Source organism: Penicillium hordei, assembly GCF_028827395.1.
Source record: "Penicillium hordei strain IBT 12815 chromosome Unknown utg000004l_segment0_segment0, whole genome shotgun sequence".
Classification (NCBI taxonomy): Eukaryota; Fungi; Ascomycota; class Eurotiomycetes; order Eurotiales; family Aspergillaceae; genus Penicillium; species Penicillium hordei.
Genome location: NW_026623145.1, coordinates 1,254,741 through 1,269,936, shown reverse-complemented (window position 1 = coordinate 1,269,936; position 15,196 = coordinate 1,254,741). Strand labels below are relative to the sequence as shown.

The following is a 15,196-nucleotide window of genomic DNA, read 5'->3' as shown; positions in this document are numbered from 1 at the left end:
GTAGTAGTCACACTTAACCCAGGCGATAGTTGTGAGCTATGGGTATTTTAAAACGTTATACACAGAAAGACAAGCATAAGTCTTCAAAACTCAACGATTTGTGTATTTTACATATAGCATGGTTTCTAGGTATAGACGGGAACTTTATATTAGGACAACCAAAAGACTGTCCTAGCATAGCCTATGACTATGAACCTAGGACACATCGGTAACACACAAAAGAAATCAGTACAATAAAAGAGGTAGTACAACAAGGAATTACACGCTAGGTTCTAGGAAGACCAATGAATATATGACACCCAACTCAATGCAAGTGTCAGTGCAAGATCCCAAGTAGCTCATCAACAGCAGTAGAATCAAATAGCTAAGGCGTTTACTCGCCCTTCAGGTGATCCTGGTGAACAGAGAAAGCATCCTCCAGGAGCTCCTGCTCCTCCTTGAGGTGGACGGCCTTCAGACCAGTAGCGACGGAAGCGCTGCCAGCGCGACCAGCGTACAGGACATGGCGGCGGTGGTGGTGCTCAGTAGCGTTCAGCAAGGTCTCGATACGGGGCTGGGCGTAAGACCAGGCACCGGCGTTGAGAGGCTCCTCCTGGCACCAGACGATGTTCTTGGCGTTGGGGTAGCTGTCAAGGTTCTCCTTCAGCTGAGCCCAAGGGAAGGGGTGTAGCTGCTCAATACGGGTGATGGCAGTGTTGCGGATACCGTTGGCCTCGCGGTGCTTGCTCAAAGCAGCGTAGACCTGTCCGGAGCACAGGATGACGCGCTCGATCTGCTCAGGAGCGTCGATGGCAGCAGTGGCGTGAGCCTCATCGGGGATAATCCACTGGAAATGGGACTCGCCGTTCAGGGCCTCAATGTCAGAGCGGGCAAGGGGGTGACGCAGCAGAGACTTGGAGAAGAAGATGACCAGAGGCTTGCGGAACTGGCGGTGGATCTGGCGACGGAGGATGTGGAACAGGTTGGCAGGGGTGGTCATGCAGGCAATCTGCATGTTGCAGTCCTGGTGCTGACGGTCCAGCTTGTCAGCCGAGGGGTACACACGGGGCTCCTCGTTGCAAAGCTGGAGCCAACGCTCCATACGTCCGGAAGAGTGCTCAGGACCCTGACCGTCATAACCGTGAGGCAGAGACACAACCAGACCGGAACGCTGCAGCCACTTGGATTCACCGGAGGCGATGAACTGATCAATGATACACTGAGCGTTGTTGGCGAAGTCACCGAACTGAGCCTCCCACATCACAAGGGCGTTGGGGGAGGTCAGAGAGTAACCGTACTCGAAGCCAAGACTAGATTGTGTGTTAGGATCGTTGTTACGTGGGGAGTTCCGATTCAAAAACTTACCAACCGAACTCACTCAGGGAGGAGTTAGAGATGACGAAGCTTCCCTGCTTGTCAGAGATGTGCTTCAGGGGAGTGTAAGTGCGCTCAGTCTGCTGGTCGTGCAGGACGGCGTGACGCTGAGAGAAGGTACCACGCTCAACATCCTGACCGGAAACACGAACGTGGTAACCCTCATCAACGAGCGAACCGAAAGCGAGAGCCTCAGCAGTAGCCCAATCGATGTTCTTGCCCTCATCGACGGCCTTCTTGCGTCCGGTCAAAATACGCTTGAGGTTGCGGTGGAGCTCGAAGCCCTCGGGAACACCGGTACCGGCAATCTTGTCAGCAATGTGCTGCAGAGACTTGGCGGGAACGGCGGTAGGCAGGTGAGGCAAGACCTCAGTAGCCAGCTCCTTGGGAGACTTGAAGTTGTTCCAGGCGGAAGTCAGCCACTCCTTTCCGGTAGGCTGGTAGTCCTTGCTGCGGTCGAAGCTGTCGCCGAGCATTCCCCAGACCCACTTCTTGTGCTCATCAATGTCCTCCTTAGTGAAGGTACCCTCGGCAATCAGCTTCTCGACGTACTTGTCGAGCTGAGCCTTCTGCTCGGCAATACGCTTGTACATCAGGGGCTGGGTGAACGAAGGCTGATCAGTCTCGTTGTGACCCTGCTTACGGTAGCAGACCATGTCAATGACAACGTCACGCTTGAACTCGGCACGCCAGTCAGCAGCGACCTGACAGACGTAGTTGACAGCCTCAACATCGTCGGCATTCACGTGGAAGACGGGAGCGTCGATGGACTTGGCAATGTCGGAACAGTAGGGGGTAGAGCGGGAGTAACGGGGATCGGTGGTGAAACCAATCTGGTTGTTCACGACAAGGTGGATGGTACCACCGGTCGAGTAGGCCGGAAGGGAGTGGAATCCCATGGTCTCATAGACAACACCCTGGCCAGCAAAGGCAGCGTCACCGTGCAGCAGAACACCCATGGCGGAGTCGTAGTTAGTCTCGTCGTTGTTGTAGTGCTGGATGGCACGAGTCTTTCCAAGAACAACGGGGTCCTCAGCCTCGAGGTGAGAGGGGTTGGCAACCAGAGACAGCTGCACCCGCTTACCGGAGGGAGTAGGACGCTCGAAGTTCATACCCAAGTGGTACTTGACATCACCGGAGCCCTCATCGGAAGGCTCAGTAGAACCAGCAAACTCGCTGAAGATGGACTCATTGGGCTTGCGGACAACGTTGGACAGAACGTTAAGACGACCACGGTGAGGCATACCAATGACGATGTCCTTGATGCCGTAGTCGACGCTACGATCGATCAGAGCCTTCATACCGGGGACCAGGGTCTCACAGCCCTCCAGACCGAAACGCTTGTCGTTGGGGAACTTGGTAGCGAGGAAGGACTCGAAGCTGGAAGACCAGATCAGACGGTCAAGGATGCGGCGCTTGTCGTCAACCGAGTAGTTGTAAGGTTGGGGGATCTCGAAGCGGTCACGGATCCACTCGCAGGGCTTACGATCGGGAATGTGAATGTACTCAACACCGTAAGAACCACAGTAGATCTTCTCGCAGGCGGCGATGATCTCGCGCAGAGTCATCTTCTTGCGGGTCTCGGTGATGAAACGGGGCAAGATACCGGGTCCAAGGGCAAACTCTTGGTTCAAGTCACTCTCGGTGAAACCGTAGTGATCCAACTCAAGCTCCTTGGGCTTGTCGTAGCCAAAGGCCTCAGCCTCTCCGCGAATGCCGAGAGGGTCGATTTTAGCCTTGTGGTGACCACGGGCCTGGTAAGCGCGGCAGAGCAACTGAACCTTCAAGTGGTTCGTCACGTCAGCGCCACCAGCGAGCCCCTGACCGGGCATGTCCTGGGGGACACCGCCGGTAGGGGTGGGGACGAGGGTAGGAGGAGGAGTGAAGGCCTGGGAGATAGGCATCTTGCCCTCCTCCATGTTCTTGAAGTAAGTCTGCCATGAGATGTGAACACTCGAGGCATCGTTCTTCCATGCCAGGTACATCTCATCGATGTAGTTGGCAGTGCTACCAGTAAGGAAAGAATCGTTGGGGTCCTGCTCACGTAAGGGCGAGATCGCGCCGTCGCATTAGTCGAATGCCCGTTTATTTATGTGGATTATCAGAAACCGGGATCGGATCGCTACCGATCACGAAGATTGTTGTTGCTTACCACTCCTTGACTTTGGCCATCCGCGGGGGCCGCGTAGGATCGAGCGCCGTTGAAAGCACGGTCGACAACAGCAAGAGGCCGACGGGCGGTCATGCTGAAGCCGGAGCTTTTTGAAGAGCTGCGAGCGCTAGTGGCAAGGTGGAATGAGCGCCGGCATGATGAAGAGGTCGCACCACGCAGCATACCGCTGTTGGTGGCCTTGAGAGCAGTGTTTCTAAACATTGCGGGATTTTTCTTGGATCAAGGTCCAATAAAGTTTTCGATTTAGAGGAAAGGGGAATTGAAAGACGGTTGTTCCGGATTCTGGCGAAATCGGACGTTATAGAGTCAGACTAACTGTATGCTATAGTGTCAGCCTGAATGTTGCCAAGTTGTCCTGCAGGGCGCGAGCAAACCGGAATACGAAGGAAAGGCAGAGGCGTAAGTACACGTACGAGTTAAATCACAGATCAGGTGTCGACTAGTATTGCCGTAGCACCTGTATAGAATCGGGACTCATCAGAGAGCTCAAACGCTCTAGATAAGAAAACAAGTTGTGGAGGTGGAGGAAAGATGAAGCAAAAGGAAGAGCGCAAAAGAAAGAGAGCTGCCGAGAATGACGGGTCTCACGGCAGGTGAGGCTGGTGCGCTGACTCAGCCCGACTTACAGCCGATGCCCGGGGGGTATGCGCCACCGTCGTAGTGAAGGACCTCGGGAGGCGCCCGAACAAGCCTGTTCTCTCTGTAGTCCGGCTAAAGCATTCGGCCCTCCTGCGGGAGTTTTCGGCCCAATGGGACTAAAATGGATTACTATTAATCATAGATCTCTCACTGCCAAGTCTTTTCGTTTCTTTTGATGAGATCTGGTTTGATCTAAATTTAATGTTTTCCTTCAGAGTAAGATCTGTATTAATATTAACATCTAAACTAGTTAACTAACTATAAAACATTTGCTAAATTCATGAAATCGTTCCGATGCGAAGTCAACGCACAAAAAAGCATATTCAATATGCAGAGAAATAATAAATCATTATATCCAAACGCGGGAAATCAGGCACCATATTACAAGACATTAAGTCGCTGAGGTCCGCTGGTGGGAATTTCTTCAGAATCTGGTCGCCCCAACAAGGGCGAAGCAGTACGCGGGTGACTGTCGTCTTGCAAATTACTGACAGCATTTGAGGCCGCCTCATCGGGACTGAACGGCCTCGCTTCAGAGACTGTTGGGCTTGCTTCGGCACCATTCAAGCTTGCACGGTGAGAGGGCGAGAGCGTATGTGGCGGTGGACTACCTGCACTGCTGCGCAGGCTACCATTGCTCCCACCCCAGGCCCCCCGGCGTAGCTTCATGAGTGCGCTCAGCGACATTTCATCGTCGAGATTACCCATGTCCACCAGCTGCGCCAGCCCAGGGCTCGCAAGAGCTGAATTTGGATGTGTACCGCCGTGGGCCTTCACCGAGATCATAGAGTTACGTGTGCTCCATTCACTTCGTTCGGTGATAGGAGTCAAGCTGGGCTCCTGGAATTTGCCGCGACTGCTGTGGTTCCGTGTGATGCCTTCGACCCGTCGCGGACCAAAGTATCCACCGTTGGTTAGCTCAGAGGCGCCGTTGCCATCTGCTTGTGCGTAGAAGCCGAACTCTTGGCCGTAGAAGCCATCGTCATCGTTCTCAAGAGCTTCGGCGTTAGCAGCAGCAACGATTGCGTCGTCGAAATACGAATCATCGTTGTCATCGTAGAAGTGATCGTCGTAGACTTGGTCATCGAAGACGTCTTCGAAGGCCATGGCATCTGCAGCTTGGCTGATTCGGCTGTCATCAGAAACCAGACCTGGTTGCGACTCTATTGTCTGTGATGTTTGAGCTGCGCTATCTTGCCCCTGGGATGCTTCGCTCGTGCTGAACTTGCGCTCAAACCGCGCACTATATGATACTTCGTTGGCTGCGAACGCTAGAGCATTGTGCAAAATATCTAGATTTTGCTCTGTGAGCACACCACCACCATGGGCACGGACAGGGCCCATATTTGGTATTGGCTCGCCGAGGGGACCACGCTTGACCGATCCTGTGACCCGATAGTCACTAGCAACACTAGACATGTGCTGCAGTCCTTGGACTCCTTTTTCTGTCACGGGGCTTTCGTTCCCTTCCGAAGAGTCATCCTCACCCTGAGCAGCAGTGTCCGTTGGTAAAGGTGCCGCAGGGGCACCCACCGGTTTCCGTTCGTATAAATGACTGTTTACATCATCGAATATAGATTCATCAAATCCACCGTCTTGATTGTCGGCATCGAGATCTCCGAAATCACCATCATCAAAATAGAGATCATCGTCATCATCGATAACTGGGGCTGCTTGTTTCGCAATCGGAACCTGGGGAACGGTGAACGGCGCATCAGTTTGGGCAACTAGGGACGGTTGTTCCCCTGGCAATTGTTGATTGGGGCCATCTTCTAGTTGCGTGGTATCGGAGAGATGAGAGGTAGAGTGAGAGGTGTTTGTGGGTCCTGGCGGTGCAGCAGTAACCGGGCTAGCAACGACAGGTGACAATCCCGGGGTAGCCCAGCTCTTGGCCACATTGATGTTTCGCGAAAGTGAGAAATCATCGTATTCGTCATCATCGGCATCGGCATTAACGCCGGGAATCCTTTCCTCCAGACCATCCAGGTCGTCCATCATGTCATCATCGAAGTCCTCGTCAAAGTCATCAAAGTATCCATCCTCCATTCTGCGAGAAGCTTCCTTGGCCTTATGCTTCTCTTCTAGCATTCTCTCTTGTGTAGATGATTCTACTCCGCTCATATCGAAGCTAAATCGAGAGGCATTGCTCTTGAGGTGTCTCGGCAAGGCCGAGGGATTGAAGGGTACATTAGGGATAGTATCTTGGTCTTGAGGGTGCTGAGGATGAGCATGGGAGATCGCTTTGGGTGGGCTCGGGGGAAGTTGTTCCTCGGTCTCTGGCTCAAGTTGCTCCGGAGCATCTACATTTCTTTCTGGTAGATGAGAAGGCAAGTTCCGCGCAAAGACCGGCAATGAGCTGTCATAACCAGGCTGTGATTGGCCTGTTAAAAGCGAAGACTGAAGGTAACCCTTATTTTCCACCTGTAGAACATTCTGGTCTTCAAAATGTTCCTTGAAAACAGGCGAATGATCACTGTGCCGTTTTGCCTGGTCATTCCAGTGGGCCCCACGCGGTTGAGTAGGTATTTGTGGTGGTGAGGTATCCTGCCTATTCACAACTGTATCCTGCTGGGCGGACGAAAGATTGCGGCGTGGCCGGGGCGCCGAGAAGTCGTGAACAATCTTTCCACGGATTCTGGGATCATAATCATCTGGCATAGCAGGAACATTCCGGTTTTTGATTTTGACATCTTCTGCCCGGGAGCTAACCAACTGCGAGGAGCGCCTGCGCGCAAGAAGAGACATCGGATTTAAGAGATGGAACATCGCCTTGCCCGACTTGTGATGTGTCTGCTCTACGGACACATCACGATCTCCGGTGCGCCGGACAGTTGTGCTACCATCCATCTTGAAATCCTTTTGTGGCATTGTTTGTTTATCCGCGGGGGAATCATCGGGTGAGCTTCTGAACCGGAAATGACCAGAGCCCGTTGCCGCAGTTGGCGATCGTTTCTGCTTGCCAAACGAACGTCGAAAAGGCGAGCTTGATTTGGAGTTCGACTCTCCGTCCCCTTGGTCAGACCGTAGAGCCGTCACAGACAGTTGAGAAATATTCAACTGGGATGTAAACTGTTCTTCCCCGCAGTCGCCAGGACTGGAATGAGGACGGCTTTCATTTTCGACTGCCGGTGATGGGACAGCAAGAGTAATCGAGGAGGATAGCGGCGCGACCGATGAGCTGATGTTGAGCTTGGAAGTATCGATGTCCAGCGGCAAGTCGTTCGAGGGGCGGCCATCGGGTGAGGGGTTGCCGTCGAAGGTAGTGGTAAGGGTCGGTGTATCCGGAATCTCCGGGATCTGGGGAGGGCTTCTGATCGGGCTTCCATTCGCCCCTTTGACAGGTGAGGGCGCGGGGATCGAAGCAGGCGACACGGACGAACGTCGATGGTCTCGGCGCCAGTACGAGAAGACAGTAGAGGGCGGCATGGTTATTTGAGGCCCTCACAGCGCCAGATTGAGTCGCAAGTATTAAGAAGGGGCGTAATAGTCCATTGCAGTTATCAACCACATGAGGGTGTTGAACAAAGACGTCGTCATATACAGACAACTGGACCGTGGGGAATGCAAAACCCACCCGCCGACTTCCAAGACTCTTAAGCCTCGAACTTTTGTAAACCTACTAAACTCGATTTGACCGAAAAATAGAGGTGATCCGCTGTAAATTTGCAAAGATATCGATTTTCATGTCTATTTATATAAAAGAGAAAATATCAAAGTAACGCGCGGCTAAAAGTTAGGTTACACCCATCTTGCCTGATGTAGTGTCTGGACCTAAATCCAATATCGCGTCACATTCTTGCCCCTACTTCTTTGTCTTGGCTCTTCGCTCGAATGGGTTGAAATCCCCAGAAATGCATGCGCTAATTATTCTATACATCGTACAGCTATGCTAATATGCTACATAGATACCCTTCGAGAAAAACAAATCAAAGAATGACACGCTCAAACCATATGCTATGCTAACAGAAAAAACATAAAGCAAAAATTAATAGACGCTGTCAACGAATGCTTTGCCTCCAGCGGTCGATCACGTCAGTTTTGACTGGGGCGGGGTGCTGTGCCATGTTTGAAGTATACCCATGGCCATTCATGCCCATCATCGCAGGGTTCATAAGATACCCATACTGCTGTGCCATCGGGTATCCTGCAGGTGTCGGGTATCCCATCTGTGGCGGGAATTGTTGCATGGACATGCGGTTCCCATACTGGGATATAGTGACGGGCCGCTGATTGAAAACATCATGCGACGACTGGCGATTAAGCTGGGGAGGACGAGCCAGTGTAAGCGCGGCCATGCTCCGACGCATTCGCGGGTTCTTTGCGGGCGCAGGTTGGACAGCAGCCTCTTTCTGAAGGCGACTGCGTCGTTGTGCGAGTGTCTCTTCCTCGTTGGGGACGGGCACTTCTTGGGCTTCTTTGGGCGCAATTCCAGCCCGGGTGTCGATTTCGGCCATCAAGTCGCTGGCGAACTTGCTCTCCGAGCGGTTATGTCCCTTTAGCCGTTGGAGTCGCTCGGCGAGTGTCTCTATCTCTGTCTCATCCTCACTCTGGGCGGCTGGCTCAGGAACATGCGCCGGGGGCCCTGGTGCATACACTGTAACAGGACGTTGCTCCGCCTGCGGGATTGGTTCGCCGCGCAGCCTGGCACGGCGTGAGCTCAGAGGCTCATTTTCTTCTTGTTGCCGCTTCGCCAACAACCCTAAAGGTCGATCGTCATTTTCGGCATTGGCTTTTTCGGGGTACAACATAGCCAGTGGAACGTCATCGTCTTCGTCCCGCCCTTCCCAGGCTAAAGCGACGGGGCGCTGCCGGCGATTATCACTTTGCTTTTGGGCCAGCTCGTCCATTTCTAACAAAGTGGTCTTCATACCATGGAAAGGCACAGGCACAGCCGTCCGCCGCCGGTGTTTCAACTCATGTTTCCGCAACTCCAATTCGGCGATGAGCGTGTTTGGTAGACCAACATAATCTAACCCCCCTTCTTCCTCTTCCTCGTCCTCTTCGTCTTCAGATTGCTCATCACTTTCGGTATCAGTGCCTTTCGACCCACGCTCATGGCCGTGCCCATCATGATCTCTATCGGGGGCATTCCCAGCTTCCGATCCATGTCGCGAAGTAACAGGGTCCCCATGCTCGTCTACATTATTGGCGTTATAAGGCTGGCCAATCGTGGCTCGCGAGAGACGATCTGTCTTTCCCCCTGTCAGATCTTTTGCCAGGGTCTTGCGTTTTGATTTATTGTAGATGATCGCGCCGGCATGACCAGCATACGGATGATCAGTGAAAGCTGAAACAGGCGCATTCGCCGAGGCGTCCAAAATGCTCTCCAGAGTAGCAACCGCAGAGTCTTGCTTAACCGCAACCTGGAGTGATGTACTCGGCTGGTCAAAAAACACACTCGCACGGAGATGTGGTGGCACTGTCGATTTTCGTTTGTCGTTATGGCCATCGCGTGGGTCCTTTTTGTCGGCATCAGGTGGCACAGCTGTTGACTTTCTATCCCCAGCAGCGATGGCACCTGCAATCTGTGTACGGCGCTTATCCCGATCAATATTCGCCTTGCGCGACAATTTTGGGGGCAGATTCAACATGCGTGGGACAGGGGCGGGATAAAACACCATATTCTCTCCTGCTTGCGGTCGTTTGTAATGTTCCGCCTTGCGGGCAAGCGGCGGCTGCTCCAAAGAAACCTGGCGACCCGGTTCCAAGGGTGCGAAATGAACGCCATCAAAGTCGGTGAACAGTGTCCGCGCTTGCTGGTAGGTATCGTTCGATGTGACCGACGCCCGGCGCTCCAACTCTGCCTCGACGGGAACTCCCTGCGGAACATATTGGTCGTAATAGTAATCGCTCTTGGTATTGAAAAGGGGTTGTGGTGCTGGTAGATGAGGAAGCGCGGGAAATTCATCCACTTCATGCTCATGTTCGTCATGCGCAGGCTCCGAGAGCTGAGCCAGACGCACCCCTGATACAGAGCGCTGACGTGCAGGGGACATATTCGATCCATGGGCGGAGGAAATTGTCGCTGCTGGGGAGAAAGCACCATTTCGATGAATGACCGAATTAGACGCGGAACTGACGGAGCGTCGCTTTTGCTCCTGGTCAATACGACGGATCTCGCTCTCAATGTCTGCGGAACACGAGCTCAGCTGCTCCGCGCTTTCTTCCAATCGCGTTACATTTCCTTTGTATGCTCCTTGTATCGACTGCAAATCCGGGGTAGGGTGGCTGAGAGGTACGGGAACCTCGCTGCATGCGCTGTGGATGGGGGTCTCGGGAGAAGAATTGCGCTCGACAGACGTATTGAGTGGTGGGATGTGGAGGCTGTTGGATCGCTCTTCGGGAGAGGGATCGACGTCATAGTCATCGTCCTCCACCACATTGTAGCTAGTAGAAGTCATGGAGCGGATCATCGAACCTAACTGGCCGAAACTGGAGGTGTCCTCGGTTTTGGCGGTTTCTAGATGGTTTCCTCCCCCTATGTGATCGGTATCAAGCGGCAGCTGCTCAAATGCATGTCCGTGAGCGGGCGAAGGGCTGCGTGATGCAGAAGCGGAAGAAACAGAAGCCACTTCGTGGTCGACTTGAGCGACGGCGTTGTACGCCATAATATAGGTCTTAGTCACCGACTATCCATTCAGACTAGTTCAAATCGATAGAGTGGGTTTTCAGGATCAAAGGAACTCGAGATAACAAAGATACCAGACAAAGAAATCAAGCCAGACTGGATGAGAAAGAAAAAAAAAAAAGGGAAGTTGGGGGGGGGGAATAGCGGCTAATTTTGGAAGTTTGCCGTTGTACAGTAATTTGGCCCTGGAATGCCAATACCTAATGATAATTCCCAATGCTAATTATATCGATGTAATTTCCTCCTAAATCTCTCCAAAACAAGGAATTAAAGCCACCAAACCATTTCGGGGGCCTTTGCGACATGTCTTAGACCAGTCAACACGTTCTGCACGGCCCCCAGACTGATTTTGGCTCTCCACTCCGTTCTAGAGGTCTTGGCATGTTTTTCCATATCTATGTTGTATATCAGGGACTACTCTGTCTCATGAAGTTGAGATCTTAGTCAACCCCTTAAAGAATAACTATATTAGCAGCACTTCCATATTTATTCTCTCGTTGCCTTCCTGCAGGGTTCCAGGTAACACGCATAAAAAGGCAACCCAAAATAGGCCATCCCAAGGTCTTTGCGTCTAGGCTCAAGTACTTGACAACCCCGGACCAATCAGGCCATCAACACATATCGCGGTCTCAACTGTTTTTCCATTGGGTTGCTTTACCCCGGGGCCTCACTGGGATCTGACTAATAAAAATACATGGATTGCCCGCATGGTCCAGGTGCTCGAGACTCGAGATGGTCGCGTGACCTGACTTATGTAGGTAGTCGATAGCAAACACAATGACCTTGCATAAACCTCATCTCACACTTCTGTCTCTTTGGGACAGAGGAGCAATCCACTGCGGTGCTGCCGTCAGCCCAATCTTCTTGAAATAATTCAGCCCGATGAACATATTTTGGGACCCCATATTTCAAATCATCGCCGGCACAGAGTTCCTATTCTTTTCCTAAAAATCATGCCCGAACACCTCAGATTCCAGTATCAAAGAGTCTAGTTATATCCCTAGGATCATGCCCGAGATCGTAGCAAACAGGTCTACTCATTTGTCCTAAAACTTGGGGAGATACCCTGCCGGCGGCAGGAAGAAATGGCTAGCTTGGGTGGTCAGGATCTAGGTAGGCTTTAGGGCGATGTCTGGTGCTTTTCCCATTAGTCGACTACAAGCACAAGCAGGTATATATACTCCCCGTCTATTCTACCTAATTTTCGACTCGTAGCTCAGAGCTCGGAAGCTTTCCACGGCGGTCTAGTTATGATTAAGGCGATCACCGTTCAGAAAATTAAGGTTATTTTGACTTGCCGCCACAACCAAGCACTTTTTTTTTCCCCATTCAGACACTTCGTATGTTTTCTTTGTTATTCAATGTCAACTTTCACGGATTTCTTCTCTCCAAAAAAAAACAAACAAAAAAAGGAACTATTCCAGCTTACGTGCTAATCTGCTCAAAACCGACGCAAGGCTGTGGCCAGGTCATTCCAACAATTGGCCCTATACATAAAGACCAAATCACCCGTTTCAATTCAACAAACCTTGATAGCAGAAACTACTTATCTAACGATAGAGAGAAGTATTATACATCATTCCTAACGGCAGCAAAACCGCAAATGATATGTCCAGTATGACCTTCACTTTCAGGATATATTCCACATATTAACACATTGGGTATCCAGAACCTCAAGGCAAACCTACCCCTCTCCGCGTGGGCGTAGTACTATTCCCAGGATTCCAAGCCCTGGATGTATTCGGTCCAGTTGACTGCATCAACGTCCTCTCTTGGTGCCACAGTGTAACGTTGGCACTTATATCCTCAAGTTTAGAGCCAGTAACAACGAAATCACCGTCATCAGCCAATGCCATAGGTCAAAGCGTGGTGCCAACCCACACCTTTGCAACAGCACCGTCTCTGGATCTGCTTTTCGTCCCTGGCGGCTTGGGCACGCGCGGATCGAGCCCAGTAATCGAAGAAGCAATCTCGTACATCCAAAACATATATCCCCAGCTAGACTATCTTATTACGGTGTGTACTGGTGCGGGGCTTGCAGCGCGAGCTGGGGTTCTGGATGGGAAACGAGCCACGACGAATAAGATGGCATGGGCTGAGATTACGGGTCTGGGGGTGAATGTCGACTGGGTTCCTCGCGCGAGATGGGTCGTTGATGGTAATGTTTGGTCTTCTTCTGGGGTTAGTGCGGGCATTGATGTTACCCTTGCTTGGATTGGAGAGGTCTATGGGAGCAAGGTGGCGACGGATATATCGGATAGCATGGAATATACTCGACATGAGGACCCTAATCACGATCCGTTTGCTGAACTTCGTGGACTTTGAGCTAGGAACTATGTTAGTGCCTGTTTTCACATTTTATATTTATATCTGGAGGGTCTTCACTCTGTTCGGAAATTTATTAGGAAAGGAAATCTAGACTATTGTAACAATTTATATAAGGCTGACTTGTCTCAATGGCTCGAAGTGAGAAAACTACTTGTAGGCCATCTGCATGCTCAACTCATCGTCTTATCTCTTTTGCCATTATTCTTCTAGAAAAGCAGAATAATCCAAAGCTATCTTGTACGGGAAACCACCAAATCCGATCTAATGAAGTTCTATTATCCTTCAGTGGACGAGTCTAGGCTACATTATCTAATGTTACAACCTCAACTCCAGGAATGGGAGTCTATTATAATCAAAAGAATGCTTGGAGATAGGTATACTGAAACTAGTCGGGGTCCAAGAAATTAAGCGTTCCGAATAGGTTAATTTTGATGACGCCGCTAAGTCAATTTCTATTGATGAACCTAGCGACAAGGGTATGTTCAAATAAATTTATCACGCCGAAACACTGTGGCGTGCATGCTGCATGTGTGCAGTGCCACCTAGGGTAATATGTGATATCCCATGCTTGCTTGAGGTTAGTGACTAAGCCTGGAATTCCGAGCTCGGGTCCGACACGCAATATTGAATTGATTCCTTTGGCCTTATAGAGGCTTTTCTCGATCCTTCTGAGAATGTTAGAAACAAAAGTGGTTTGCTTAATACCAGGTTTAGTCGCAAAGTATCAAGTATATCTGGTGAGGACTCCAAAGTTCCAGATTACCCACCTGGGCAATTAAGTTATTTTCTCAACCTGCCAGTCCAATGTCTGTTTCTCACAGCCATGCAAAGATAGAAAACGAGATGGGGATAACTAAAGCCCTGGCAGTTGTGGTAGATGTCATCGGATTCTCCACCAATTTCCCATTTCGCGGGTAGCACGTGATCGCGCGCCGTTATCGACGCGCCTCAATTTCACAACTTTGCGATCAACAGAACATGAATATTTCGACGTGTCAGCATGTCTTACTATGATATTGACTCCATCTTGACAGATGCCCAGGTGAGTTAGTTACAACCACATGTCCTAACTACAAATCCGCAATAATGAACAATTGCTAACATCTTGGATCCAGAAACTGCCGTGTACATTTGAGCTCGAAGTACCTGGACTCGGCATTCTAGAGGGCAATGCGGGCGAAGATGTGAGTAAATGCTCTTTTTTTTAAATGCCCGGCTGCGCAGCCTACTGACCCATGCACAGATAAAAGCCGGAACCCGCATCGATCTTCCACTATGGCTAGGCGAAATGCTCTCGATCGGGTAAGGTCCCACCCAGTACAGTCTACCCAGAAGACTAGGCGTGGGGTTTGTCATTTGTCCTAACGCGCTATATGTGTTTGTTACAGAGCACGTCTAGGAACGTCCCGTCTAGTCACGCTCGACATGCCAGAAGCACTTTCAGAGCGAGTGATGAATGCACTGAAGGCAGATCCCCGCACGCTTGACCTGCGCGCTTTAGCACCGCATTTTTACAACCTAAGCGAGCGGATACTCGAACTTTTCGAGGAAGAAGAGATGGTCGATGTTCTCGGAGATGTAGGTGGCTGTGACGTTCGCTGGTGAAGACCGCGCATTGGCCGGGCTGGGACTAACGACCTGCCAGGCATTTAAGAAACGAGCGGCAGAGATCGCTGATCATGCTCACAACTCGCGTGGTGCGGTCGGTGGTGGGGTTGATTTCCTTCGTGGACTAGATGAGACTGAGCGACAATGTAGGTTATAACTGTCCCCTGGATATGTGGGTGGAGGAATGAGGTTACTAACAGATATGGGTCGATAGTGTTCCGCGCTGCTCATGATCGGGCTAAGGACATGCGAATCTGGTCGGGAGAGGCGAAACGTAAGTAATAGTTCTTTGTGACGAGGCATTTCTCGTGGGTTCTGAGCTGCGCTCGCTCATGGAGGTTATGATACATTTTATGCGACAATATGATTCTTCGATCCGATAGGCTGCGTGTGAGGTAGAACGGGATTTGGCTTGGTCTTTATTTCGTTCTCGTACTCCGTACTATACGAGTATTTCAAGGCTATTG

General features: G+C 51.2%; 5 protein-coding genes across 5 annotated transcripts; 2 read left to right on the top strand and 3 right to left on the bottom strand.

Moving 5' to 3' along the window:
• Positions 1-188: 188 nt before the first annotated feature.
• kgd1 (alpha-ketoglutarate dehydrogenase KGD1) lies at positions 189-4,037 on the bottom strand. The gene is made up of 4 exons (XM_056898805.1): positions 3,940-4,037; positions 3,506-3,808; positions 1,345-3,389; positions 189-1,289 (listed from the first exon to the last, which is right to left on the bottom strand). Exons 2-4 carry the CDS (start codon positions 3,725-3,727, stop codon positions 374-376), a joined length of 3,183 nt encoding a protein of 1,060 aa, XP_056750881.1. The 5' UTR covers positions 3,728-3,808; positions 3,940-4,037; the 3' UTR covers positions 189-373.
• A 509-nt stretch (positions 4,038-4,546) lies between these two features.
• N7537_007749 (uncharacterized protein) lies at positions 4,547-7,591 on the bottom strand (the record flags this gene model as incomplete). Its single annotated transcript, XM_056898804.1, has 1 exon — positions 4,547-7,591. One exon carries the CDS (start codon positions 7,589-7,591, stop codon positions 4,547-4,549), a length of 3,045 nt encoding a protein of 1,014 aa, XP_056750880.1.
• Positions 7,592-8,163: 572 nt separating this feature from the next.
• N7537_007748 (uncharacterized protein) lies at positions 8,164-10,773 on the bottom strand (the record flags this gene model as incomplete). The annotated part of the gene is made up of 1 exon (XM_056898803.1): positions 8,164-10,773. One exon carries the CDS (start codon positions 10,771-10,773, stop codon positions 8,164-8,166), a length of 2,610 nt encoding a protein of 869 aa, XP_056750879.1.
• A 1,628-nt stretch (positions 10,774-12,401) lies between these two features.
• Positions 12,402-13,118, top strand: N7537_007747 (DJ-1/PfpI family protein; the record flags this gene model as incomplete). The annotated part of the gene is made up of 2 exons (XM_056898802.1): positions 12,402-12,408; positions 12,463-13,118. The coding sequence occupies 2 exons, from the start codon at positions 12,402-12,404 to the stop codon at positions 13,116-13,118; spliced, it is 663 nt and encodes a 220-aa protein (XP_056750878.1).
• Positions 13,119-14,121: 1,003 nt separating this feature from the next.
• On the top strand, positions 14,122-15,011 carry psf3 (DNA replication protein PSF3; the record flags this gene model as incomplete). The annotated part of the gene is made up of 6 exons (XM_056898801.1): positions 14,122-14,163; positions 14,237-14,305; positions 14,365-14,423; positions 14,510-14,699; positions 14,767-14,875; positions 14,944-15,011. 6 exons carry the CDS (start codon positions 14,122-14,124, stop codon positions 15,009-15,011), a joined length of 537 nt encoding a protein of 178 aa, XP_056750877.1.
• Between the last annotated feature and the right edge of the window lie 185 nt (positions 15,012-15,196).